At 37.6% G+C, this 24,454-nt stretch overlaps 4 protein-coding genes and 1 pseudogene across 12 annotated transcripts; all 5 read left to right on the plus strand.

Moving 5' to 3' along the window:
* Positions 1-2,057: 2,057 nt before the first annotated feature.
* LOC110416241 (peptidase, S9A/B/C family, catalytic domain protein (Protein of unknown function DUF829, transmembrane 53)) lies at positions 2,058-6,296 on the plus strand. Of its 4 annotated transcripts, none has more exons than XM_021428158.2 (8): positions 2,058-2,411; positions 2,554-2,801; positions 3,202-3,259; positions 3,524-3,604; positions 3,714-3,749; positions 4,051-4,290; positions 4,373-4,514; positions 5,310-6,072. In XM_021428158.2, exons 2-8 carry the CDS (start codon positions 2,620-2,622, stop codon positions 5,798-5,800), a joined length of 1,230 nt encoding a protein of 409 aa, XP_021283833.1. In that variant the 5' UTR covers positions 2,058-2,411; positions 2,554-2,619; the 3' UTR covers positions 5,801-6,072. The 4 variants fall into 4 exon arrangements, 3 of the variants coding, with proteins under 3 accessions (XP_021283833.1, XP_021283832.1, XP_021283831.1); XR_002445154.2 differs by adding an exon at positions 6,093-6,296 and having other exon boundaries at positions 2,059-2,801; positions 5,310-5,927; XM_021428157.2 differs by having other exon boundaries at positions 2,059-2,411; positions 2,515-2,801.
* Positions 6,096-8,162, plus strand: FLDH (NAD(P)-binding Rossmann-fold superfamily protein). 2 transcript variants are annotated; one of them, XM_021428159.2, is made up of 6 exons: positions 6,096-6,204; positions 6,491-6,871; positions 6,959-7,087; positions 7,177-7,341; positions 7,434-7,739; positions 7,844-8,160. In XM_021428159.2, the coding sequence occupies exons 2-6, from the start codon at positions 6,599-6,601 to the stop codon at positions 7,982-7,984; spliced, it is 1,014 nt and encodes a 337-aa protein (XP_021283834.1). In that variant the 5' UTR covers positions 6,096-6,204; positions 6,491-6,598; the 3' UTR covers positions 7,985-8,160. The 2 variants fall into 2 exon arrangements, with proteins under 2 accessions (XP_021283834.1, XP_021283835.1); XM_021428160.2 differs by lacking the exon at positions 6,096-6,204 and having other exon boundaries at positions 6,587-6,871; positions 7,844-8,162.
* A 161-nt stretch (positions 8,163-8,323) lies between these two features.
* LOC110416244 (AP2/B3-like transcriptional factor family protein) lies at positions 8,324-12,363 on the plus strand. 3 transcript variants are annotated; one of them, XM_021428164.2, is made up of 7 exons: positions 8,324-8,651; positions 8,749-8,844; positions 8,934-8,968; positions 9,045-9,207; positions 10,027-10,233; positions 10,992-11,088; positions 12,086-12,363. In XM_021428164.2, the coding sequence occupies exons 1-6, from the start codon at positions 8,514-8,516 to the stop codon at positions 11,037-11,039; spliced, it is 687 nt and encodes a 228-aa protein (XP_021283839.1). In that variant the 5' UTR covers positions 8,324-8,513; the 3' UTR covers positions 11,040-11,088; positions 12,086-12,363. The 3 variants fall into 3 exon arrangements, with proteins under 3 accessions (XP_021283839.1, XP_021283838.1, XP_021283836.1); XM_021428163.2 differs by lacking the exon at positions 12,086-12,363 and adding an exon at positions 11,841-12,063; XM_021428161.2 differs by lacking the exon at positions 12,086-12,363 and having other exon boundaries at positions 10,992-11,256.
* A 1,043-nt stretch (positions 12,364-13,406) lies between these two features.
* LOC110416983 (Protein phosphatase 2C family protein) lies at positions 13,407-18,547 on the plus strand. 2 transcript variants are annotated; one of them, XM_021429141.1, is made up of 10 exons: positions 13,407-13,650; positions 14,099-14,393; positions 14,694-14,865; positions 15,797-15,950; positions 16,027-16,090; positions 16,566-16,673; positions 16,901-17,026; positions 17,167-17,402; positions 17,581-17,783; positions 17,881-18,547. In XM_021429141.1, the coding sequence occupies exons 2-10, from the start codon at positions 14,196-14,198 to the stop codon at positions 17,904-17,906; spliced, it is 1,287 nt and encodes a 428-aa protein (XP_021284816.1). In that variant the 5' UTR covers positions 13,407-13,650; positions 14,099-14,195; the 3' UTR covers positions 17,907-18,547. The 2 variants fall into 2 exon arrangements, with proteins under 2 accessions (XP_021284816.1, XP_021284815.1); XM_021429140.1 differs by lacking the exon at positions 17,881-18,547 and having other exon boundaries at positions 17,581-17,842.
* A 1,926-nt stretch (positions 18,548-20,473) lies between these two features.
* Positions 20,474-22,633, plus strand: LOC110416958 (BRI1 kinase inhibitor 1 pseudogene; annotated as a pseudogene). The gene is made up of 2 exons (XR_016351238.1): positions 20,474-21,651; positions 22,571-22,633. The product of XR_016351238.1 is annotated as a BRI1 kinase inhibitor 1 pseudogene (transcript).
* Positions 22,634-24,454: the final 1,821 nt, after the last annotated feature.

The raw sequence follows: 24,454 nt of genomic DNA on the forward strand, positions 1-24,454 counted from the left end.
CCCTCTGGTTACTAATATGCGCCGGGTTAATGCAGGGGGAGCTCCGCTTAGGTAGGAAGGTGATTAATTAATTTTAAGTGGGGATTAGAGGAATGATTAATTGGGTTTGATTTAGCTTTTCAATTATTGACGTTTGTTGGTTGGGATTGTTCTTTCACGACTAATCCTATCTCCTTTTCATATATATATTTGAATATATTTTTTAATATAATAAAATATTATTTAATATTATGAACCCAAAAAAAGTGATTAACAATTTTAACAGCATTTTATGTTTGATTAGAGCTTTAATTAAAAGTGATTTTGAAGGCATATTTTACCTTGTGTGGCCGACCCTGTGCTAACGTGCGCTTACGAGTAGCTCTTACTTCATTTAAAGCTGTGTGTGGAATTTTCATCACTTTAGTACAAGTAGAAAATTATATAATATCTCATATCTATGTATTACTTATAATGACAGGCATTGCTCTTTGGGATTTATTAGAATAACAAGATTTATTTTATAAATAGGAAATTTAATTTTATTAAACTCTTTAGGATAATGGTTCTTTAGATGTGATCTCTATCATATATAACTTTTTAAATATTTAAAAAATTTTAGAATTCATGAGTAATTAAATTTCGTACAATCAATTATGTGTCTGGTTGGCTTTAAGGCCACGTATGCATGTCTTGCTCATCTGCTATCATTTAACCTAACTAAAACGCAACAGCCTGTTATTCTTTTTATTTTCACGTGAAGAAAAAAAGTTATTATTATTATTATTATTATTATCATTATTATTTATTTTTAGAAACAGATTTCCTTTTGGAAATCTTAACCAACCCGCATCGGATGTGGATCGGGATGGCTGCGGTCCGCCCGGGCTTGCAAGATTTTATGATCTCGCGGTGCACGAAATACGAAGCATTGGGCTAGACGCCGACCGCAGTGTCTGCCTCTGTTTTTCTTCTCGCTTGTTGTTCACTTCACTCACCTCAAGTGTAATTACTACTTTATTTTAGATATTTAAGGAAAATTTTAAAAAAAGGAACACATGTTATACGAAAAATAATATAACCAGATATTTTAATTGTTATTTGAGTGATTTCCGGCTCTCATATGCTTGTCCATACTCAATATATCAAAATTTATCGAAGTTCAATTTTCTTTTTCCAACCGTGCCAAATATGTCTATATTAAAAACGAAAAAAAGTCGAGTTTCGAAAGTCTCATCGGCTAAGCACTTCCATTTACATTTATATAATTCATATATCATGAATTTATGTTTTTAATTTAAAAAATATACTTTTAAAATAAAATAAAACTTTTATTTATAAATTTAATAGGATCCCTATTATTTTAGAACATTCAATTGTGAAATTGAGAGGTAGTATTGTCATTGGCTTTGGTTTGTCTATGTACAACAATCTTGTTGTACTAACTTTTTAATTCATAGAAGAAATTGGTTTGAATTTATCTCAATTTTTTGTAGTTCTAATAAGATTTTAAGTTAATAGAGTATTAGATAAATTTTAATATTATTTGTTAGAGATTTATATTTTTAATATAAAAAATATATACTCATTATAGAAAAAAGAAATTTATATATTAATTTAAAAGTATCTCATTTACTAATAATATGAGTTCCATGAGATGTAAATATAGAAAATCAAACAAAAGAGATTAATTATCCTTGAAGATATAGACAAAGAAAAAGAAAGCGTGTAAGGAAACCAAATGCCAACCATGCCATGTCGCTATCCATTCAAAATAGGAAACCAGATACTAATCTTTTTCATTTTTTCTGGTCCTCACTCCTTAAAAAAATAAAAAAAAATAGACGTTGAATCAAATTAAAAGCAATTAATCTCTATGAACCACGTGAATACATAAGTCTAATTATTATACTCACTTGGTTATTCTTATCAAGATCATTAAATTAATATAAGAGTGGAATTTCTTAACATTGGGAAAGCTTAAACTAATTTTTAGTTATAGACTTAATGAATTAGAGAAATAAAATATGCAAAAACAATAGGCTAAGAAATGGACTGTAAGTTAATTATGATATTGTGGATATGTTTTCGTCACGTCAATTCTCTAGCCACAACTTTGGCTTGGTCATCTCTTTGGATGGACTGTCTCTCATCTTGAAATAACGACAAACAATAATTGGAAAAACAGAAGGAAAAGGTGGGGTTGTTCTGCTACGCTCGGCCGCTTCACATTGTTGTGAGCAGCAACTGACCAAGACTTGACTTTGAGCATGGAACGTGCATTTAGTCATCCAATTAGTAATTGACACGAAATGGACTTAGGGGTATTTCGGTCCCTTCGTTTGCGCAAGCTGGCGGTTGCGGGAACTCAATGATGATATAAATGATCGCATCGGAGTCCGTTGTTCTTTCTGTTCATATTTCCCCGAGTGGTCTGTCGCCCCAACTCTACACCTATAAAAAGCTGGGAAAAAAAAAATTCAAACTTGCATTATTATTTTATTTGATTTTATTTATTTAATTTTTTGTCCATAGATTGAATCGAATTCTCTGCAATTCCTACCTTTCCTGAAGTGTAGGGATTAGGAGAAAAGCTTAATCGTTGCTTGGAAATTCGAGTGTAAAGGTAAGGAAGCTAGAATGTGGGGATTTGGGGGGAGATATTATTGGGGAAGAAAGGAAAGGGTGGAAAGAAGGGAAGGAGGGATAGTGGTGGTGTTTGCTTGGATGTCGAGTCAAGAGAAGCACTTGAAGAACTACTTACAGCTTTACGCTTCCTTGGGTTGGGATTCTCTCGTTTGCCATTCAGAGTTCCTAAACATGTATGCTCTTTTAGATAATTTTCGGCGGCGGATTTACTTTTATTTGATTCTTTGTTGTATAGTTATTATGTTGGTTGGTGATGCTTTTTGACTTTCTGTAGTACCTGATCTTCACTGCTGTAAATTGGTTCTTGCTTGATCGTGGGAATTAGAATACTGGACCTGGTTTTTTTTTTTTTTTTTAAGCTTGATCTTGAATTTCTATGATGATTTCATTTGATTACAAAGGAATAGGTTATGCAAATTTCATTCGTTGAAAGTTGAGAATTACTGGTAAGAATGGCTGCGTATTTTCAAATGGCTTCGGTTGATTCGTTTGGCCTGAAATTGACTCATGGATGTGCATCTGCTTAACGTGATTGTCTTTGGAGTTGGATTTTGATGTGTGCAATCTGTGTAGGTTCTGCCCTGAGAAGGCTGCAGCTCTAGCGTTAGATCTTCTGAAGGAACTTGTTGAGGTAATTAAATTTGCTCGATCAATATATTCGAAGGGAAAGCTGCCTTTCAAATGGTTTCCCTGAACACAAACTCGGGCTTTGGCTCAAATGTTTTGGAATGTGTTAGATTCTAGATTGGGGCATACTCTCTGATGGAAAGAGGAGATTGCTATCAATGCTCTCAAGTTTCCCCCATGAGTCAATCTTCAGTCATCCTGTAGTTTGAAATTTTATGCTTTGGTACATTGAGGGGATTGTTCTCTTATTTTTTACTTTTGTATGTAGGAGCTGAAGATGAAGCCATGCCCTGTGGTCTTTGCATCTTTTTCTGGTGGTCCTAAGGCCTGCATGTACAAGGTTCTTCAGGTAATTCTTTCAAACCTTTGAAAACCCCATTTTTTTTTACCTCATATGTTGAAATACTTGTTTCCATTTGTTTCTCTGATGATGTATTTTTATGATTTCTTTTCTGCAGATGATTGACGGATTGTGTGAAGCACCAGGAAATCCAGTAAGTTATCTCTCTATCAATATGATAACTGCTTAAATCTTGTTTTTGTATATCCAATATTATTCCTTACCGTTTCTGGAGAGGTAAACACATTTGTCTGTTGTTAATCACACTATTACTACATCAAGACTGGAAATCATTGTTTGTGTTTTCCCGTAAGACATGAAAATCAACTTATTATTAGTATAATGGCCTTTGGGCATAAATGTTTACTTGAGGAATAATCACTGTGGTTTATTAACATTATTACAGACATTTAAGTTCTACTTGTCCAATTAATCTTCTTTTACGTCTGGTGAAGGATGACCTCCAGTTGGTGAAGGAATGCTTTTCGGGCCATATTTACGATTCTAGCCCTGTCGATTTCACTAGTGATTTGGGTGCCCGATTTGTTGTTCACCCAACAGTTCTCAAAATGTCTCATCCACCAAGAATAGCATCATGGATAGCAAATCAAATCTCTTCTGGTCTTGATGCTCTCTTCCTCAGCAGGTTTGAATCCCAGCGTGCCGAGTATTGGCAGACTTTATATGCCTCTGTGGTAAGTGTACAATAAATTATCTCATTTAAGTTATTACTTCCATACTTTTGTTTACAGTTTACTCATTGCCAATCTTATGCAGAGAATGGGGGCCCCATATCTCATTTTATGCTCTGAAACTGATGATCTTGCTCCTTACCAAATTATCTGCAATTTTGCTCAAAGAATAGAACAACTCGGGGGTGACATAAAACTTGTGAAGTGGAATGGTTCTCCTCATGTAGGTCAGGTTCTAAACTTATGAGTAGTTGCCTCTATTAAAAGTTGGCCATACCATATATAATGTGTTAATCTGGGTTTCATAGTGGCGTAATAACATATTGAAACTGAAAGATGAGGGATGGGACTGTGGGGGCCTACAATTCATTCATGCTCAAGCATGCACACATGCTGCAGCCACCATCTTTTTCTGTTTCATAAACATTATGAAGCATATGATCTTTGCTTACACTAAATCCAGATGGCATTGACAATTTGGTGTCTTTCCTTCAATAATGCTTAGACAAGAAACCTTCCGGAAGGAACAAGTGTTTGTGTCATACATTTGGAAGAAACATGTTTTGGTATAAGACTCATGTTATGTGCGTGCATAAAAAAGGTTGTATACTTATTGTCTTAAACATAAGCCTATATGATTCAGTAGTAGAGTAAAACTGACAGAAAATAAGAATGAGAGGACAAAGGGATCAAAGATAGGAAGAGGATATAATTAATAGAGAAATTCAAAGCCTATACCGGTTTCTAAATAGTCAAAGCCCCCTTGATTTGAAAATAACTACGCATTTATAGACTACTGCATAGTGCTTGGTGGCAAAATGATAGAAATGACCTAGTAACTTTTTAAAAGAATATAGATGTAAAGTTTATGAATGGAGTCCATAAAATAAATCCCCAAATAATATAACTCTTCTGTTTGGATCACTATTAATTTTTTATACTTGAACATGATTAATTCTGAAAGCATATTCAGGCAAATAATGTTGACATGTTCAACTCTTTTCAATTTCTGGTCTTTACAGGTCATTATCGGCATTATCCAATTGAATACAAGGCTGCTGTGACTGAGCTTCTCAGGAAAGCGGCTGCCTCATATTCCCAAAGAATTCAGCGACTTGAGGGTGAACGAATGGGGTTAGCAGGGACACATGATGAAATCTCTGAGCCAATCTCCAATATCAGCAAAACAGTCTTAAGCCCAAACCAGAGCTTTCAGGGAACTCTGGTGCAAAGGGACCATTTCCTCTTGCCTAGTTCAATAGACTATTATGAGGGTAGGGATTTCGGGTCTGTGCAAGATGAACACAAGGAAGGCTTGATCCGTTTGCCTCACCCACCAAGCATTAATGTCCATGGGGTTCTTGGTCAAATCCTTTTTGATGTCTGTGTTCCCCAGAATGTTGAAGGTTGGGATATAAAGTCATCAGATTCCTCGAGCAGACACCCTTATACCTCTGCATGGCGAAATTCTCATTTTAATCCAATCAAATGCATTCGTCGATCCAGACTATAACATATGTGGCTGACTACTCTTAGCAGAGGCTTGCGAGAGTTCAGTGGGGAAATACCTTCAAACCGGTGCCCTTGGCAAAATGAAACTCCTAAAGGAATGAGAAAGGGCAATAGATGGGGATGGAGAGGTGATTTTCTGTTTTGTAGAAACAATAAAGATCACTGCCACAATTTGAGCTCATGACCTCTGTTCTAACATAAAATGTATAGTGACTTTACCGGAAATGCTCTAACTTGATGTGTTGTTGGAAATAAGACAACTGTGTTTGATTATGTATCTGCTGACTTGCCAGGGTCATGAATCTAGATTACCGGGAATGAGGAGTTCGTTTGCAGGCTCAATGAGATGCACTTGTTACCCTCCAATGGATACTCATGCTAGAGAAAAATCCTGGCAAGGAATAGGTGCTCTAACACTAACCCAATGTTTGTGTATCTCTACTTTCTTATATTACTATTTTGGTTAGTTCAAATGCACTGACTATTTAGTATTATCACCCAAAAAATGGTTTGAAGAGATTTGATCATAGAACTAGGGAATCCAAATAGTAATATTTGAATCCCCAGTTTTCCATCTCATATATCTGTATTATTTCTTTGTCTCCCCCCAAAAGAGATATTTATTAGTTTAAATAATAATAATAATAATATAAATAATATACTTATACAAGAAATATATTCAATAATACAGCACGCTCCATTTCCTTTCTACTCTTTCACTGGGGAGGATGGAGGAAGCCGTATTAAAAACTCTTGATACGCAAATCCTTGTGGATTTTGACTTAGAAGCGAGAAGAATATGAAGATACTGGTGACAGGCGCGTCGGGTTATCTAGGAGGAAGGCTGTGCCACGCTCTGGTGAGCCGCGGCCACTCCGTCCGGGCCTTGGTCCGTCGTACCAGCGACCTCTCTGGGCTTCCTTCACCCACCCATGGCGCCTCTTTGGAACTCGCATACGGCGAAGTCACCGATTACCGATCCCTTCTAGATGCCTGCTCCGGCTGCGACGTCATATTCCACGCTGCTGCCCTCGTCGAACCTTGGCTTCCCGATCCTTCTAGAATCTTCTCCGTAAGCTTAAACTAATTTTTCTCTCCTCACTTAAAACTATTCTATTTTCAAGTACACTGGTGACATGTCGTAGTCAAATTATTTAAGGTCAACGTTGGTGGTCTGAAGAACTTGCTGCAAGCAGCTAAGGAGACAAAGACGATCAATAAGATCATTTATACGTCGTCGTTCTTCGCTGTTGGTCCTACCGATGGATATATTGCCGATGAGAATCAAGTAGTAAATGGAAAACATTTAATCACTCTGATTACAAAAGAAATCAATGAATGAAAATTGTTTCTGATTTTCTAAATTCTGATGGACAGATTCATCCGGAGAAGTTCTTCTGCACGGAGTACGAGAAATCAAAGGCGGCTGCAGATAAGATAGCTCTGCAGGCTGCAGCAGAAGGGATGCCAATTGTTCCGGTTTACCCTGGTGTAATTTATGGTCCTGGCAAGCTTACCACGGGCAATGTTGTTGCTAAATTAGTAAGATTTCTTTCAAACTTGTCTTCTTTTGTAGGTTTAATGGCAATGCGGTTGTTGTATTAGTAACTGAAAATATTGAATTGTGCTTTCAGATAATTGAGCGGTTTAATTGGAGATTACCTGGTTACATTGGCAGGGGAAATGATAAGTTTTCCTTCTGTCATGTCGACGATGTAGTAGAGGGTCATATTGCAGTAATGGAGAAGGGTCGACCAGGGGAAAGATATTTACTCACAGGAGAAAATGCATCATTCAGGCATGTTTTTGATTTAGCTGCCATTATCACTGGAACTGGTAGGCCTAAATTCAACATCCCTCTAGGTCTGATTGAAGCTTATGGATGGGTTTCTGTTCTTATTGCTCGAATTACAGAAAAGCTTCCTCTCATTAGTCCCCCGGTGTGGCTCTGCTCTTTCCCACTATCTTCTTAATAGTTTGTCTTTGCTCTTCATATTCTTAGTTTTGCTTGTATACGCTTTTTTCACAAGAATCCTTTATGCAGACTGTGAACGTTCTACGACACCAGTGGGCATATACTTGTGACAAGGCGAAATTGGAGTTGGATTACAGGCCTAGAAGCTTGAAAGATGGGCTAGAAGAAATGCTCCCCTGGTTGAAGAGCTTGGGCAAGATAAGATACTAAAAACCGATTAAGGCCGAGAACAGTATGTGATGGAATGCTGAGACAAACCTGTGTTCCGTTCGTTGTTTGATGCCGTGTAGAAGTAGAGCATCAGCTGGTAATGGCGTCAATAAGAAACTGGCTCACTTTCTTTGAGTTAATGAATAAAGTACCATTGATGTACAATGCTTGCTTTTGTAATTCGATAAGATCAGATTTATATCATAATGAAATACGAAAGCTAAATTAGTTATGTCGAAAATCTATCTCAACACGTTTAAACCTTTAATTCGGTGAAGCCAGCCAGATAATCATTTCAAGCTGCAAAACATTGTCACAGAGAGAGAAGGATAAAATTGTCAAACTGTCTTTCATTTCAAAATTTGATTTTGAAATTTGATTGAACCGGCGCTTTGGTCGAGGAAAAAGAGCGAACCCATTGAAATCAAAATGAGTGGGAACCCAACGGTCGAGAGGGTAATTTGTAGTCACTGCGCCATTTCCCATCCCCCAAACGCCTTTTTCTCTATTGGAACTCCTCTCGACGAACATGGTGGAAGCCCGGCAGGAGTTGTCGTACGAGGAATGCCGCCGAAAACGAGTGGAAGAAAACAAGAAAAGAATGGAGGCTCTCAATCTCCCCCAGCTCTCTCAAGCTCTTCGTACCCCATCCTTCAAACCCTCTCCGGTTTGATCTCTTCTGCAATTTATACACCGATATTTGAACTCTCTACTATTCTGAAGCTTACTGTCCTTAGTTTCTTTGTTTATTCCCCGATCCGCAGAGAAAACAGGTGCAGCCTCGGACGGTCGAAAAACAATTGGTTGTGGTTAGGAGATCGAGTCGTGTCGCTAACAAACCCGCCTCTGTTTACCATGAAGTGAGTGATTTCGTTATTTCCGTTTAATTGTTTTAACTAAGTGAAAAAGAAGACTTGACTTTTATTTTGCTTTGTTGTTTTGTTCAAAGGTTCTTGTGGAAAAGGTGAGCATACCTAGAAGAAGGTATGCTGGTTGGGACATTTTTGATTGTTTGATTTAGTTAGTCTATAGCCTTAAGTAGTATCGTTGGTAAATGTAGGGTATCTAAGCAGAGGGATTTGTCAAACCGGGTGTATGCTTCGGATGAAGCCAGGGCTGAGGCTTTGGAGAAAGCAGAAAAATTGGAATCTGGTCTAGAGCCTGATTTTCCTACCTTCACAAAGTCGATGCTTCAATCACATGTTACTGGTGGATTTTGGCTGGTTTGTCTATCAATCTAACTTAATGGTTTATTTTGCTTTTTGTCGTTGTTTGTTTTCTCTATAGATGGCAGCTAAGCATTGTAGATTTACAGTGGCTCATGACTTCACTGTTAATACATGATTTTGAAAGAAGTTTGGACTTTTGGCCCTCCTCCACAGGCCAACTCTTGTGACTAGAGCAGTTTTTTTTTTCTTGTTCCTCAAGACTGGGTTTTGAAAACAAAATTATGTTAACGGTATCAAGATTTGGTAGATTGCATTTAGTTGGTATTTCGTTCTCTAATGAGTTGCTTCTACATTCAATGCTACATTCTTCTTATTCCAGTTACCTATAATGGGTTTTGGATCGTGTAACTTTGATGATCTCATTGCTGATCCAATGTTTAAAACCTGATCTCCTGTTATACTTTTAGAACGTAATAAGAATCCTATGTTAGTCCGGTAAACCATGTGGTATTGGTTGGAAACTAGAAACTCTGAAAAATTTTCTTATATCTATTCATAAAGTTAGTAGTCAGCTGAATTGGTTTGTGATTACCACATAGGATTTAAGATTGATCATTGCTGTTGGTATTGATGATATCTGTATGTTTTCACCACAAAATAAACTGGTTCTTTTTTAATTAGATTGTACAAGACTTGAACTCCTCATTATTGTAGATTTAATATGACACTCATCAGTTGGTCTTAAGAAAGAAAAAAGGAAGGAAAACGAAAAAGAAGAGGGCAAAAGGCATCTTTTCCTTTGCATTTTAGGGATTGTGTTAATTTATTTGCTCAAGTAATGGTTGGTTATTATTTTATGAAATATGAGGACAGGGCCTTCCAGTCCACTTCTGCAAGAGAAACCTTCCAAAACGTGATGAGGTTATGACCTTGATAGATGAAGAAGGTCAAGAGCATCCAGCAATATATTTGGCTAGAAAAACAGGACTTAGTGGTGGATGGAAAGGGTTTGCGGTTGCTCATGAGTTGGTAGATGGGGATGCATTAGTTTTTCAGTTAGTTCGACCTACAACATTTAAGGTGATTGCACATAATATTCTTCTTCTTCCTCCTATGGTTGTGATTGATTTGTTTAATTGTGAAGTATGGTTTGTATTTACAGTAGACTATCCCTTTCTGATGTTGTTGGCGTTCAAATTGCTTTGACAAATTAAGGAGTCGCCAATGAAATGTGTGTGGATGTACTATGCGTTTTGATAACCCCTTACCAATTCTACTTTGCCTCTCCAGTAACACAAAAGATCTATTTTTTTGCTTTAAATTTTAAGCCCATGGTCTATGTGTTTGGTAATCCTACAAGAAACAACAAAGGCAATTCTCAAAGAACTTAAATAGATAAAAAACATAAAAATTTACGTGGTTCAACCATTTCTTTTTTTTTTTTTAAAAAAAGGTAACTATTACTTATGTTGATTGAGTGAAACAGTTCTTATATTATTTAAAATTAAAATACAATAAAACATCTCTCCTTGATTTACCGAACCAATCCAAATACCCCATATACACCTTCTCTTGATAGCCTCACAAGAACACTCACTTACATCCACTCTACCTCCACCAAGAGTAAAAAGATAGAGTTATAAGGCTTTTATTCAAAGCACTATACAACTTCTAAAGCTTAAAGAAACACTTCTACGGTAAAAAGTTCAAAGGAAAATAAGATTACGACTCGACGCCGGAATGAGCTTCTCTAGGGCATTATTGCAGTGACATAAATTGTTACTGTTATGCTTTGATGTTTTCAATAGTCATGCTCACTCTTTTTCTGTTTTTTGTAGGTTTACATTTTAAGGGTGAAAGGTTCTGAACAACGCAACAAGTTGTAAGCTTCGAACAATTTGGATGTTGGAGTCATGGCAGCAGAGTCAAATTTGGGTAATCACTTTGGATGAATATCTGCTAAAGTTGTATAATCATTGATGTTTCTTAATATCTTGAGTTTTATTAATGCTAGTTAGGTGATGATTAGCATCAAATATTCAACACTTATTATCTAATTAGAGTACCTGCAATAGAATCTTGATAAGGACATCCATTTTGGAATCCTCTGCTTTTTCTTAAAACTAGCAAAATGTGCAATTTGTTGCATACTTTGTTAGTCTTCTGGGGTTGGGACCTACTTGAACTCCAGTCTTGGCCTCTAAAGTTCACAGGAATGAGAGATTCACCTTGTCTCTCACTCTATTGACATTTTAAGTATGGCACATGGTTTGCATACTCATAAAATCTGAGAGAAAACTCAAAAGTCCTTACGCTATTATCTTTTTCATGGACAAGAAACCATGGTTCTTGAAACTTCCATTTCAAACTTCAACTAAGCTTGTTTAACAAGAGATTGTAAGACAAGCTGGATAAGGCTGAGATTGCGGTCTGAACTTTGATGACAAGAGTAGCTGGAGCAAGAATATGCTGACTTAAAACCAGGGTAGACACATTCAGTGCTGTCAATAATCTCTTATCTGTTGTTTTGCATCTACTCTGAAAGCCTTCCAATCGAATGTTCCCACTGTTATTTCTTTATAACTAATAAGCATTGGATTCACTTGTTCAATTTGACTGACTCTAACTTTGATCACCCTTTTGCACTAAATTATGTTTTATATATTATATTAATGTCCATGTTGCAGGTAAACAGGTTCAAGGAATCTGCCATTATTTTGCTTAAAGTTTTGTCAAACCATGTGGTTGAGAAAAATACTTGCCCTTGTCCATAGATTTTTCTTAACCCCAGGACCTGCAACAGATTTATCTAGTCCAACTTAAACTAATTTATTAACTATAAGTTATTATTGCAGATAAATCAATCAATAATTGATGCTACCAGCTTATGTTTTCTTATCTTGTTTTAATATTTTGGACATGGTCATGGCAGGTTTAATCCAATCAATACTTGTTGGCAGGGTTTCTCTCTGATACGAAGCATTCCCACATCTCACTTTAATTCCCTGTTTTTCCTGGATTCTGGAAATAACTTGACCACCAATCTCATACTCACTTCTTTGTCTCCTTTTTTCTTTTTATTATTATTGTAATTCGATGTGGGTGAGCTGTGTTTTTGTTGATTGCAAACACATGTTTGGGCAAAACATAAGGAAAGCTGGCCCCCCCCTTCCTTTTCCACCCTTTCCAGCTTGCAAAGTGCAAATAAATAGAACAGGCTCTCTCTCTCTCTCTTAGCCTACCTTACTCCTTGGTTTCCCACAAATCCCCCAACAAGACAATATTGTCTTTGACATGACCCTCGTATTTATCTCACGCGGAGTTCTCTTAGTAACCACCATTTTGGCTCCAACTCCTAATCCCTTCACGCGCTTTTGCTCATCCGTCCTCAAGCCCAGAGTATATTAGAGTACGATTGAAAGTTATTTAAGTATTCACGTCGTTTTCAAAAAACACGTTGAGTGCAGGATCGTGATAATTAACTATTTTAAAGATTCATGGTTATCCGCGCGTGAATGGATTAAGAGTTATCTACGCGTGGGATTTGGGAGGAGTCTGATAAGAGGAGGGGATAAATGGCGCCGAGAATTTCGCGATCGTCCAGATGGAGGTCAAAGGATTAGGTTGGCAAAGACAAGAGAAATTTGGTGCCTAAATTAACTGAGCCCATTCGGCTATAGGCCTTGACTGGCCCACACCAAGTGCACAACTACGTGACATTAACCGGCGAAACATACAATTTTCTTTTATATTTATTTTTTTGCATGCTTCCCACGTCCCGTAAGGAGTACGAGAATTGACAAATTGACTTGGTCCCTTGATAATTTTTGGCTATCGTGCGCCTACGCGTCGTTTTGCTTAACCGGCGCCAGCGAACCCTGTCTTAATTGGTCCCATCCAATCGTTCGGCTTCGTTTTATTGTTATAATAATAATATTTTAAAGGAAGAAAAAAAGGGGGGTATATGGGGTAAACGAGTGGCCCACGAATATATCTCGTTGTGGGCCAGAGTTCTCAAAAGTACCTTTCGTTATGATCTTTTGGTTCTTAATCATCCCTAATCGGACGGTCTAAAAATCCCCGCGTAGCCCGATGATTGGGCCCAAAGGTCAAATGGAGCATATAAGTGAAAAACTCAACGGCTTGAAAACGGCTTTTTCTCTCTCTTTTTCTTCTTCTTTGGTGCAGCCGAGTGAAGTTAGAAAGCGCGCCGTTTTTGCCACGTCGGATGTTAAAAGGGCCAAAACCAAGAAGAAAGCTGCTTCATTTCCGCATTGTAAAAGCAGTGTGGTTTTTCTTTTCTCTCTCTATTCTCAAAAGAGCTTCAATCGACAAATAGAATGGAATTCTTGCAGGACGCAGGGATCCGCGTTTCTCGATCGCAGCGACGAATCCAATTCATCGCTTCGTAGTCTCATTCTCTTCGCCCGTAATCTCCTTCCGCTTGCTATCGACCGATTTCTCTTCCTCCTCTTTCCCTTTCTCTTTCTTCACACTGTAATTTCCTCTTTCTCTTTCTCTTTGGATGTGTGTGTGTATATGTTTTCCTCTTCTCATTCGCATTTCTCTTCCCGCATCGGATTCGTTTTTTTTGTTATGATGAACAGATTTGTAGGAATATTTCTAATGTGTTCTTGACTACATTGATGAACAGATTTGTAGGAATAATTCTAACGTGTTCTTGACTACATTGACTCAGATTCATTTCTTTTTAGTTTTTAAGATTTTATGTAAAATCTGATCGTTCAAAAGTTATATGAATTAGATTCTCTAATTGTTTCTTATTTATGGAGGATCTAGATGATTTTGCCGTTGTCATTGCCGTCTAATCTGTTGAATATATATAAAAGAAAAGATGATCAAAGTCAATTCAATTCTTTGTTTTGTTTTTTTTTTTTTTTGTGATGAGATTTGGTCATTGAAATCTGCATTGTGTATCTCTCAGGATTGTTTAGTGTAATTCATGGAGAGTTAGAGGCGTTGATTTGGGAGGAGGATTTGTAGCTACTGGTATCGTGTTTGGATTTGGAAAATTCTTAACAATGTCCTTGAGAGGCGAACATCACACGGTGCCGTTGTCGGTCTTACTGAAACGAGAATTGGCAAATGAAAAGATCGAAAAGCCGGAGATTGTACATGGACAAGCGAGCCAAAGCAAGAAAGGCGAAGACTTTACATTGCTTAAAACAGAATGCCAAAGAGCGATTGGAGATGGTGTCACCACATTCTCAGTTTTCGCGGTATAAATTTTTTAATCTCATATGGTGCTAATCACATACTATATACTCGTGCTGACTCACCATTAATCTTTAATTTGCATTACTAAAATATAAGGATTTTGAACCTTTTATCCGTTAGGTATACTGGTGTAGTTACAATTTGTTAGCTTTCACAGTTTCAAGCTAGTATACTTGTCATTTTCTATTTGCTTTTGGAAATCTTTGGAAAGATTATTTTTTGAAGGGGTGCATCCTTGATGTTCTTTATTGTTTCCTTCTTTGATAGGTTTGTCTTGCTAAACCTTTTCTATTTTTTTGCAGCTCTTTGATGGACACAATGGGTCTGCTGCTGCTATTTATACTAAGGAGAATCTCCTCAATAATGTCCTAAATGCTATTCCAACTGATCTTAATAGAGATGAATGGGTTGCTGCACTGCCAAGGGCTCTGGTTGCAGGCTTTGTTAAAACAGATAAAGAATTTCAAGAGAGAGGTATGAGTTGTTTTGTTTTTTTGTTAACATATCTGAGTATAGCATATATCTTGTAGGATAACCTTTGGACAGAAAAGGACTATTTGTCCATATATAAATTTTAATTTTGTTAGAACTGTGCGCTTACTTTTGGAGTAGATGTTACTATTTATGCAAATTGCATCTCTTTTATGCACTCATCTAACGTAGCACATACGCTTGTATGCATGTAGACTGAGTACTGTTTCGTTCAACTAACTGTTTTATATTCTCGTATCCTTTTATTGGTGCATTTTGCTTTCTCTGAGGCCCGTGTATGATATGGAGTTTTACTGATTTATTATTAAGAACCTCCATGGAGAAACATGCTCATTTGTAGAAAGTATTGCATTTGGAAGTTGTTGGATATTGTTTTGTGATAGTTGATTAGCACCGTGTGCGGTTATTCAGGTGGTAAGGGCCTAAGGGGGATGGATTTTTGGTTGTGGATGCTATGTTGGAGCTGTGTTGCTTCATCTTCTATGGCTGATTAGTATATGTTTATTTATAGATCAGCTTGTCCAATATACATATGATCTTATTCATGGAAGATCTATAGTTTATGACTATTGTCTTAGTAGTTAACTAATAGTGCTTGAGATGTCAACTTGAAAGTGGTGTGGATATAGTCAAGTTGGCACCACCGATCAGCATCCAGCTTGGGTAATTTACCACCTAAACCAACATATACACAATATTTTTCCTGCTCTTTTTTGGTGGGTATTACTTTGGCATATAAGTTCATGTACATAAGCAGTAATTTCTTCCACGCATGGGGTGGGATAAAGAAGCAAAAACATTTTTCTAAGTGGATACTTCTTTCTTTTAATTTTTAAGTTTAGGTCATCTTTTCTTCTTGAATTTCCTCTCACATGTTTTGTCTTTGACATAAATGTTATGGTTTTCTTTCCAGCACAAACATCAGGAACGACTGTAACCTTTGTGATAATAGAGGGATGGGTTATAACAGTCGCATCTGTTGGTGATTCCCGTTGTATACTTGAATCAGCGGAAGGTGAAATATATTACTTGTCAGCTGATCATAGGCTTGAATGCAATGAAGAGGAGTAAGTTATTGATAAAGTGTTTGCTGTAAAATTTTCCCTATTATCGAGGTCTTACTTTCTCTTTTCATCTTATTAGGAGGGATCGAATCACTGCAAGTGGGGGGGAGGTTGGTCGGCTAAATACTGGTGGTGGTGCAGAGGTATCTCCTCTTCCATTACAGTTGTGCATCTCGTTGTTTTTGAGTGCTTTAACAAATTATCTCTTGAACCTTCACCTTTTCTTTTCCAGCAGTGAAACTTAACACCCTTAAGAGATATATTCCTGTGAATGGATGTCCAACCACAATACTTGGAAAACACAATAGAAGCTAGTTTCTGACATCAAATGGCTTTAGGACAAGTGTATAGAAAAGACATTAAAACTTAATTGATGTGAAATTAGAGGACTCTTTTTAAAAACTTACAATAATAGCTGTAACAAGTATAGTTAGCAACAACTTCTTTCTGTCTCTAGTTTGTTCATATACAGATTTGGTAAACATAATACTGATCTTCCTAAAAATGATGGTGAATTGGTTCTCCATAGAAAATTTGAGCATCTGTAGTCAAGGTGAAACTGTATCTGATTAATTGTGTGATCAAAGCTGGTGATCTAATGGTAAAGTTATTTTGTAGATTGGTCCTTTGAGATGTTGGCCTGGAGGCTTGTGTCTCTCACGATCCATTGGAGATATGGATGTTGGGGAGTACATTGTTCCTGTTCCATATGTAAAGCAAGTAAAGGTTTGTCTTTCATAATCTACCTGCACACTGTATTTGATATCTGTTAGTTGGCCTGCATTTGAGTTTTTCTCTTAAATTTGTTACTGAAATCAGTTTTCTTTGAAAAGGTTGGCAACTGTTTGACCATGCTAGTGTTTTTTTTCTGAAACTAGAAAACCTTTTCTATTGATTGCTAATTTGTTCTTGTTGTTAAAGTTATAATTTTCCTACTGCTTTATCTTTTGCAGTTATCTACAGCTGGTGGTAGGCTCATTATCTCAAGTGATGGTGTTTGGGATGCTTTATCCGCCGAAGTAGCTCTTGATTGTTGTCGCGGAATGCCAGCAGATGCTGCAGCTGCACAAATTGTGAAAGTACACTCCTGAATTACTTGTTGTTTATAATATACTCTTCAAGTATTGCTGCTGGGACAATATGCCCTTCCGGCTTTGCTATATTTTAGTATCAATTGTCTTTCTTCATGTCTCTTGACTCCTTAGTCTCCAATGAACAGGAAGCTTTGCAGGCGAAGGGTCTTCGAGATGATACAACCTGCATTGTTGTTGACATCTTACCACAAGAGAAGCCAGCTGTTCCTTTGCCACCACCAAAGAGGCCAGGAAAAGGAATGTTCAAGGCCATGTTTCGCAAGAAGCCTTCTGAATCATCTTCTCAAGTTGATAAAGAATACATGGAGCCAGATGTGGTGGAGGAATTATTTGAGGAAGGATCTGCTATGCTTTCAGAAAGGTTTGTGTTTATGAGGATCCTCATATGTTGAAATATGAAATTTGTACTTTGATTGTTATCATTTGACCCACACATCTTTAATTTCTAGCCATTATGTGGGGCATAGCTTGCTGTGAATGATGACAGGACACAGTAGTTTGTAGTTTTATTTCATGAGGAACACTTTTTTTGGATGCAGGTTGGACACAAAATACCCGCTGTGCAACATGTTTAAGCTGTTCATGTGTGCAGTCTGTCAATTAGAGATGAAACCTGGAGAAGGTATTTCAATTCATGCTGGTTCATCTAATGCGGTAAAGTTGCGTCCATGGGATGGTCCTTTCCTTTGCTCTAGTTGCCAGGAGAAGAAAGAAGCCATGGAAGGGAAAAGACCAACAGGAGGTAATGACAAAACTCCTTTGCTACCTCTCTCTTTCTTCATTGCTAATTTATGTTACTAAAAGTCTCCTTACTTTTTCTTGTTTGTCCTGTTTTTCAGATAGACATAGTAGTGAAAGTGACTAGCTATACCTCTCCAATTACCGTTGCGTTTTGTGGGTATTAACAATTGTTTTGGAGGTGGTCATATATGGGGAAGATGGTGTGCATTCCCGCTTTTGTAACTCCCTTCAATTCCTTATTGGGGGGCATTGAGCATTCTGGTCCATTTGCAACTGAGGATCCATTTGGATCTATAATCCAGGTCAGAAGATCAGAGTTGAAATGTGTGTTTAGGTTTCTGTTTTCTGGCTTCAGGGGTGAGAGAAGGCTTATGTTTGCTTCAACTGAAAATGGAAAAAGAAAAGATGAAAAAAATGAGAAAGATAGGCGGAAGGGCTTCATAGTCCCTGGTGCATAAGTGGCATGCCTAAGAGGTAATTCATTTTTCCATCTGTGTTCATCCCATTGTATACCAGTCGCTCCAATTCATAGAGCTAACACTAAATGATAGTGGACTTAGGTGTAATGTTATAATATATAGGGAGTTTGATGAGTACTCTAATACACATTTGTCAGAAACTAGGAAGAAAAAACACTTGCGTGATCAGCTTGCTGAATGAAATTTGTTCATGTATCATTGTTCATTGAAATTTGTTCCTTCCTTTGATAAGTCGGAAGGCAATCCCTGGAATAGAAAAATTTGCAATTCCTTTATTATTTCTTAACTAGAACCTTATTTCTCAAGAACATTGTGATTCTGTATTCATAGCTGTAGTTGGTTAATCTTTAGGCCATACAGACGTGATTAGATTATGTGTATATATATGTTTTTGATCTTTTATGGCTCCTAGTATCTGGATCTTGCCATGTCCGAGGGTCGAGATCTTGAGCACGGGTGTGTTCATGTATCACTGTTGGGACCAGCTTCGTTGTGGGGACGAGTCGACACGGCTTGGCTGGTGGATGTTGACTCCAGTCAAGATACATGTGAACTCGCTATCCACGCCCTCTGTACCATTCAAGTTCCATCTTTAAGAAGGAAAGTGTCCCAACTTCTTTCCTCATCATTCACAGCCTGAGTTTAGAAACCAAATAAATAAATAAATAAACAAAATTCAAAGAGAAACAATGAGGAGTTTTGAGAATAATAATAATAAAAAAAAAATTGTGCGTACAGCTAAAATCCATAGGCACACAGAGAGGGGAAAATGTTGGCTTTTCTCCTAGTTGACTGGTTCTGTCTTTGGAGGAGAAAGTAAATGAGAGATTTGAGTGGCCAGCGGCAAAAGCAGAAAAAGGGGAAGCTTCCCCACCCAAAGGATGTTATATTGGTTCTGAAGGTGAAATCTTTGTTTTATGCCCTGTTTTCTTCTCACCCCACGCCCCCCGCTCCCTTCTTATCTTTAGAGAGAGATAGAATTAAGATTTTGAGTGGCGAAGATGAGTCAGTGCACCAAAATAATGCCTCCATGATTGAGATGTTGACCTTAACTAGATGCACAAAATTCCTCCATGGGCAGTCTATGCTGGAAAGGACCACTTTGTACACGTGTGCGTGGGTCTACCAGCTCACCTAACTGTGAAAGTTTTTTTGCTTCCATCCTTCATTCCCCCATCTTTCTGATTACGCCACATTCAACACCCTCCGATCTTCATCCTAAGTCTATATTCTTAAATTGACTGATGAATAAAAACCTTTGCACCCGCGCTGGCTGGGGGTCGTCATCTCCACCCCCTACAATGAAACTCATTTGCATTTACACGGAGCCTTGGAGCCACACTACACTGCCTTCTGAATTCAACTCTGAACTGTAGGAAATGTTTCCATTGATGGCAGGATTATGACGCCAGTCCCGTCTCATTTCTTAGATCAAAAATCAGCTTAAAATATTGAAAGTGGTATGTCAAATCGGGTCCATTCACAGAGAAAATTTGTATAAATGCATATGATTAAGAAAAAGGGGAAAAGAAGAATGTGAAATTCAAATTAGTTGAACCATGACTTTAAACATTAAAGACTAGAAATGACATCATATCCTTGTCAAGATGAGAGCATGTCTGAATCCTCGTTTCACACAATATGCAAAGTAAAAGAAACTTTCCCATACTAGCCTGCGTGCAAAAAGAGGCAATGGGTTATTCCTGGTAGTGGTAACAATGAGAGGATAAAAGGGTTTTGTTCTGTGTTGTATATTCCAATCCCAACTTTCTAAGATTCCTCTTGAAAATGGATGCACATCTTTCTGGGTGTATGTGAATACGATTTTTAACTTTTTTTTGTTGTTGGACCTCGGCCTTGTCATCGGCAGAACAACTCACATACAGAGACACATACCCAAGAATAAAAGAGTTTTCTTTTGCTTTGCCATTCCATCTGCCTGTTGTGGGCAAATTTGGATGTTTGTGATCTAAATTTCCTTTTGATCAACAGTTCAGAAGCTGTTGGATTTGACAAGGACCCACCAACCCTTTTGACACATACTGCTAAATGTATCATCTAATCTCCACAGTGCCAATGGCCACCACATCCTTTCTCTTATTGTAGAATAATGCAAAAAAGTAAGCAAATTTATGTCGCATTTTGAACAAAAGACACGTTAAGCCCAACTGCAGTTTGACAACAGTCTCTCGCTCCTCTCTCTCTCCCCCACTGACTCCTAATCTCCTCATCCCCCTCCCCACTCTCTCTCTCAAAAAGTTTTGGTAATCCATAAACAAACCAAACCAAACCAAGGGAAAGGAAAAGAAGAAGAAGAAGAAGAAGGAGAAGAAAGAGGATTTCAGATACTGAATCGGATCTTGTTTGCGTTTGGGGGTAGCTTAATTACAATCATGGATACCTATCAGCAGCGAAAGACCAGGGAGAAAGTTGTAGACAGGAAGCATGAAGAAGGCAAGTTAAAACAGGAAACAAAAGAAGGCTCAGCAGATAAGCAGCAACAACCATCGGCATCCCCTGCTTCACCTCCTTCAGCATCTTCCTCTCCTTCTCATGAATTCTCCTTCACAATCTCTCTCCACTCTTCCTCCAATACAGTCCCTGACAAAACGAAAACCCCACCTTCAATTGCAATCGATTTGTCTCCAGCAGATGACATTTTCTTTCATGGTCACTTGCTCCTCTCCACCTCCTTTCTCACCTTCCAGTGTCTCCGCGTTCCTCTACAAATTCATTGGACAACTTCACCCTTCCCGTAGAGAGTTGTTAGATGACCACAAACCTGATAAAACTAGCAGCAATCGTAGCAAAAGCGACAGCAATATCAGAACAACATCAACAGCAACAAGAACCATGACAAAGTTAGTAACCGTCGTCAAAGCAACGACATTGAAGGAAAAGGAAGAAGCAAGTCCAAGTCTTTCTCTATATTCAGTTTAACAAGATGGCAGAAAGGGCGTGACGTTACAGAAACACAAGAAAAAGAGAAGCACAATAAGAAAAAGATGAGATTCGACGTAAGCCGTGTATTAAAGAGGTACGTGAGGATGGTTCGGCCTTTATTGTTCTTCAGAGGGAGGAGAGACAATCTCCATCTCCGTCGGCAGGCTTATTCATTTTCAGGTAACTTGAGTTTGAGAAACAAGCAAGAGTTGAGAGGAAGAAGAGGAGAATATTCAGCGCCCGCTTCAATGAGGACATCTCCTACAAATAGTGGCCTCCTTGTTGCAACCACAGGTTTTCCTTCTTCTATAGTGACAGCACCATGGAAGAGTTGCAGGCTGCAATTCAAGCTGCAATTGCTCATTGCAAGAATTCCATTGGAGAAGACAAACTCAAATGCTAGGCTTGGTTTTCATTTTTCCACCCATATTTATTCAATTTCTATAAGTTAAATTACCTTTTGATCTTCTCTTCCTTTTTTACTACATAGTTATATTTATGTTTTCCTGTGTATAAAAAATGGTACATATAAAGGAGTATGAAATTAGCCATGGGAAAGAACAATTAAGATTTGTTTAATATCCGATGCTCTACTTTCTTGCCTTTGCGTTGCAGACTTTGCCATGGTTTGGGGCCAAGGAAGTTTTAACATTTGAATGTCAAAGATTTGAGGATTCAAAAATCTGTTCACATGATTCATTAGTTGCATTATATTTCTAATAATGGCAGTTGTTCATTTCCAGTATGTTACATGTTACTAATAATAGAGCATTATATATCAATAACTTGTATGATTATTTTATTGTTAACCTATGCTTTGTTTCTAATGAAGGGTCACAATTTTTTTTCAGTAAAAGGGTGAACACATCATCACTAATCTTACCATTTGTATCATTGGTTCTTAATCCTTGAAAAATTTTCTTTTCTTTAGCATTTTCCAATGAATCAAACAGTGTTGACAAGAGCCCACAGGAAAAAAAGGTGAAGTTGAGTATCTGCAAGTAGGGGAAGAGTAAAGCTAAAAAGAACACAGTGACTTTTAAATCCGCAGTCCCTACAAAAAAAAAGGCAAATCAAAAGGCAACAAAACCCATTCCTGGCCGTAGGTGCCATAAAAAGAAGTGGTGTCATAGGGGGCTTCATAAGAGTTGTGGGACTCATGACTTGACATCTTTCGGATTTCCACAAAAAAGTACCAAGTACAACAAATTACTGATGCTATCAACAATGTTGGAAGCTTAATATCGAAAGACATGGATTCATTTTTGAGTGCTACGGATTTACAAATTAAAAACCATGATAATGATGAGGACGATGATAGATTGTAATGATGGCTGCAATTGACTGAGTGTTTCTTCTTTTCCAGGGGTCATCTTTATATAATTGTATGTATCCCACCAGGTGATGAAACCGCACTGATACATATGCAAAGTGCTTTCCTTGTTGTTTACTTACCATCACGCCTAAGGTACCCACAGTCTATAAAAGCAGAAAGAGGGAGCTAAACAGCAGAAGATCTTCCAGGAAGAGAAGATACTCTTTTTGGAGCATGTGTGCATGAGTTTACAAGCATGCATGCATTGCTGAAATTAGTTAACTATATTTTATGGCCCAGGCTTACATTCAGGATGATTATCTGAAATCATGGAATTGACCACCTGGGTATTTCCCTTTTTCTCTAACAGCAAGAGAGAAAGCCCCACAAAAAGGTGATGGCTGCGGGGCTCAAGAAACTCTGATGATTGGGATTCTAAATGGTCATGATGTGCCACGGCCAAAGCAATGTACCTTGTTTTCCTGAGCACACAACAACCAAGAGAAGTTGCAGAAATAGAACAAATCAGAAATTTCCTTGGTTATTTCATGTTAATTCTCCAGAAGTAAGTTGCTATAACATTGTATTAGAAGGCTTTAATTTGAGACAATAGCATGTTATTTTTTTTTTGTTGAACAGAAGAAAATACAGAATTCAATGAACATGAAACAAATAAGAGCAAAGGAGTGCACCTGATTGGTGGTGGTACAATCTCCCATCAATTATAAGGGAACGGAAAGAGACATTGAGATCGCTGTGATCATATGACTTGTCTATTTCATTGGACCATCAGGAAAAATCTGCATCTTCAAAATCTTTACAAACAGTGTCAGAGAAAATTTCAGGAAGATTTCGGTTCTTTAACCAATGAATTCTTTCTCATTTGTTTTTTTTATTTATTTTCTCTTGCTTTTCTAACACCTCTTCTTTCCTTCTTTCTTGCATTCTGATCTTCTAAAGGGTGAAAACAGATTTTTTCATTGTGTGTTTGTGCTTCCCTTGAAGTTCTCAGAAAGAGATAAATACATTAGAAGAAATGAGAACTTAATTTCTAACACAGCAGTTGGCATAAAGTTCCAAAAAAAAAGGGGGGGGAGTGGGGGTAGGATGCATTTCACCATTTGATTAAACATCTAGTATAATTGCAAGGCCTACACATCAGGATAATAACAAGTAGCTATCAACCACAGATTTGAAAAACTGATCAGTTGAAGCACAAGATATCCCAAAAAGCCACAACAATCCAAAGCTCCATCTGTGGTTGACAATGTTGGCATGAAAGTTAGGGCCTAGACTACTTACCATCTGTAGGCAAAGATATCATCTGATTAGATAATGCTATCTTGATTTACTCTGTCTTGGAATTTAGAGGGCAGATTATATACTATATCACCTACTGGTGAAAGTTCCATACATTTTCTTCAGCTTTCGTTGCATTCGAGCTGTCTACCTAGACTCACAGCTATATGTTTGTTGGGCTTATGTTTCAATTATACTGCTGCCAAGAAGCTTAAGGGACCCAACTTCCTATGAGCTAGGTTGGGCTATAGCCCATATATCTACAAGCCGTCTTCTTCTCCTTCTGCTTTAGTACTCCCACCATGACCATCAATCCAGAATCATTATGAACAAGTGATCAACTGAAAGTCATTTGCACATGCACTAGCAATTTACCTAACCGGAAGCAACAACTTGTCTACTCTTACGTACCAACAGTTAACAAAAATTCTCTGACAAGTTGATGGAATAAGACAATCCCGCCTAACAGCGTTTCATGCATAAATACCTTGCTTTCACATTTGTAGCTTAGCTGCCAAAATCCCAAACATTTATAATAGCCGCTCAATCAGATCTTAAACAACCTTATCCATCATTAATACTAGAAAATGGACCGAGTCAACATAAGCGTATTATAAAAGGAAAAGAGCTCTCACA

Source organism: Theobroma umbraticum, unplaced genomic scaffold (genome assembly GCF_002168275.2).
Source record: "Theobroma umbraticum cultivar Fairchild unplaced genomic scaffold, ASM216827v3 scaffold_51.0, whole genome shotgun sequence".
Taxonomy (NCBI): domain Eukaryota; kingdom Viridiplantae; phylum Streptophyta; class Magnoliopsida; order Malvales; family Malvaceae; genus Theobroma; species Theobroma umbraticum.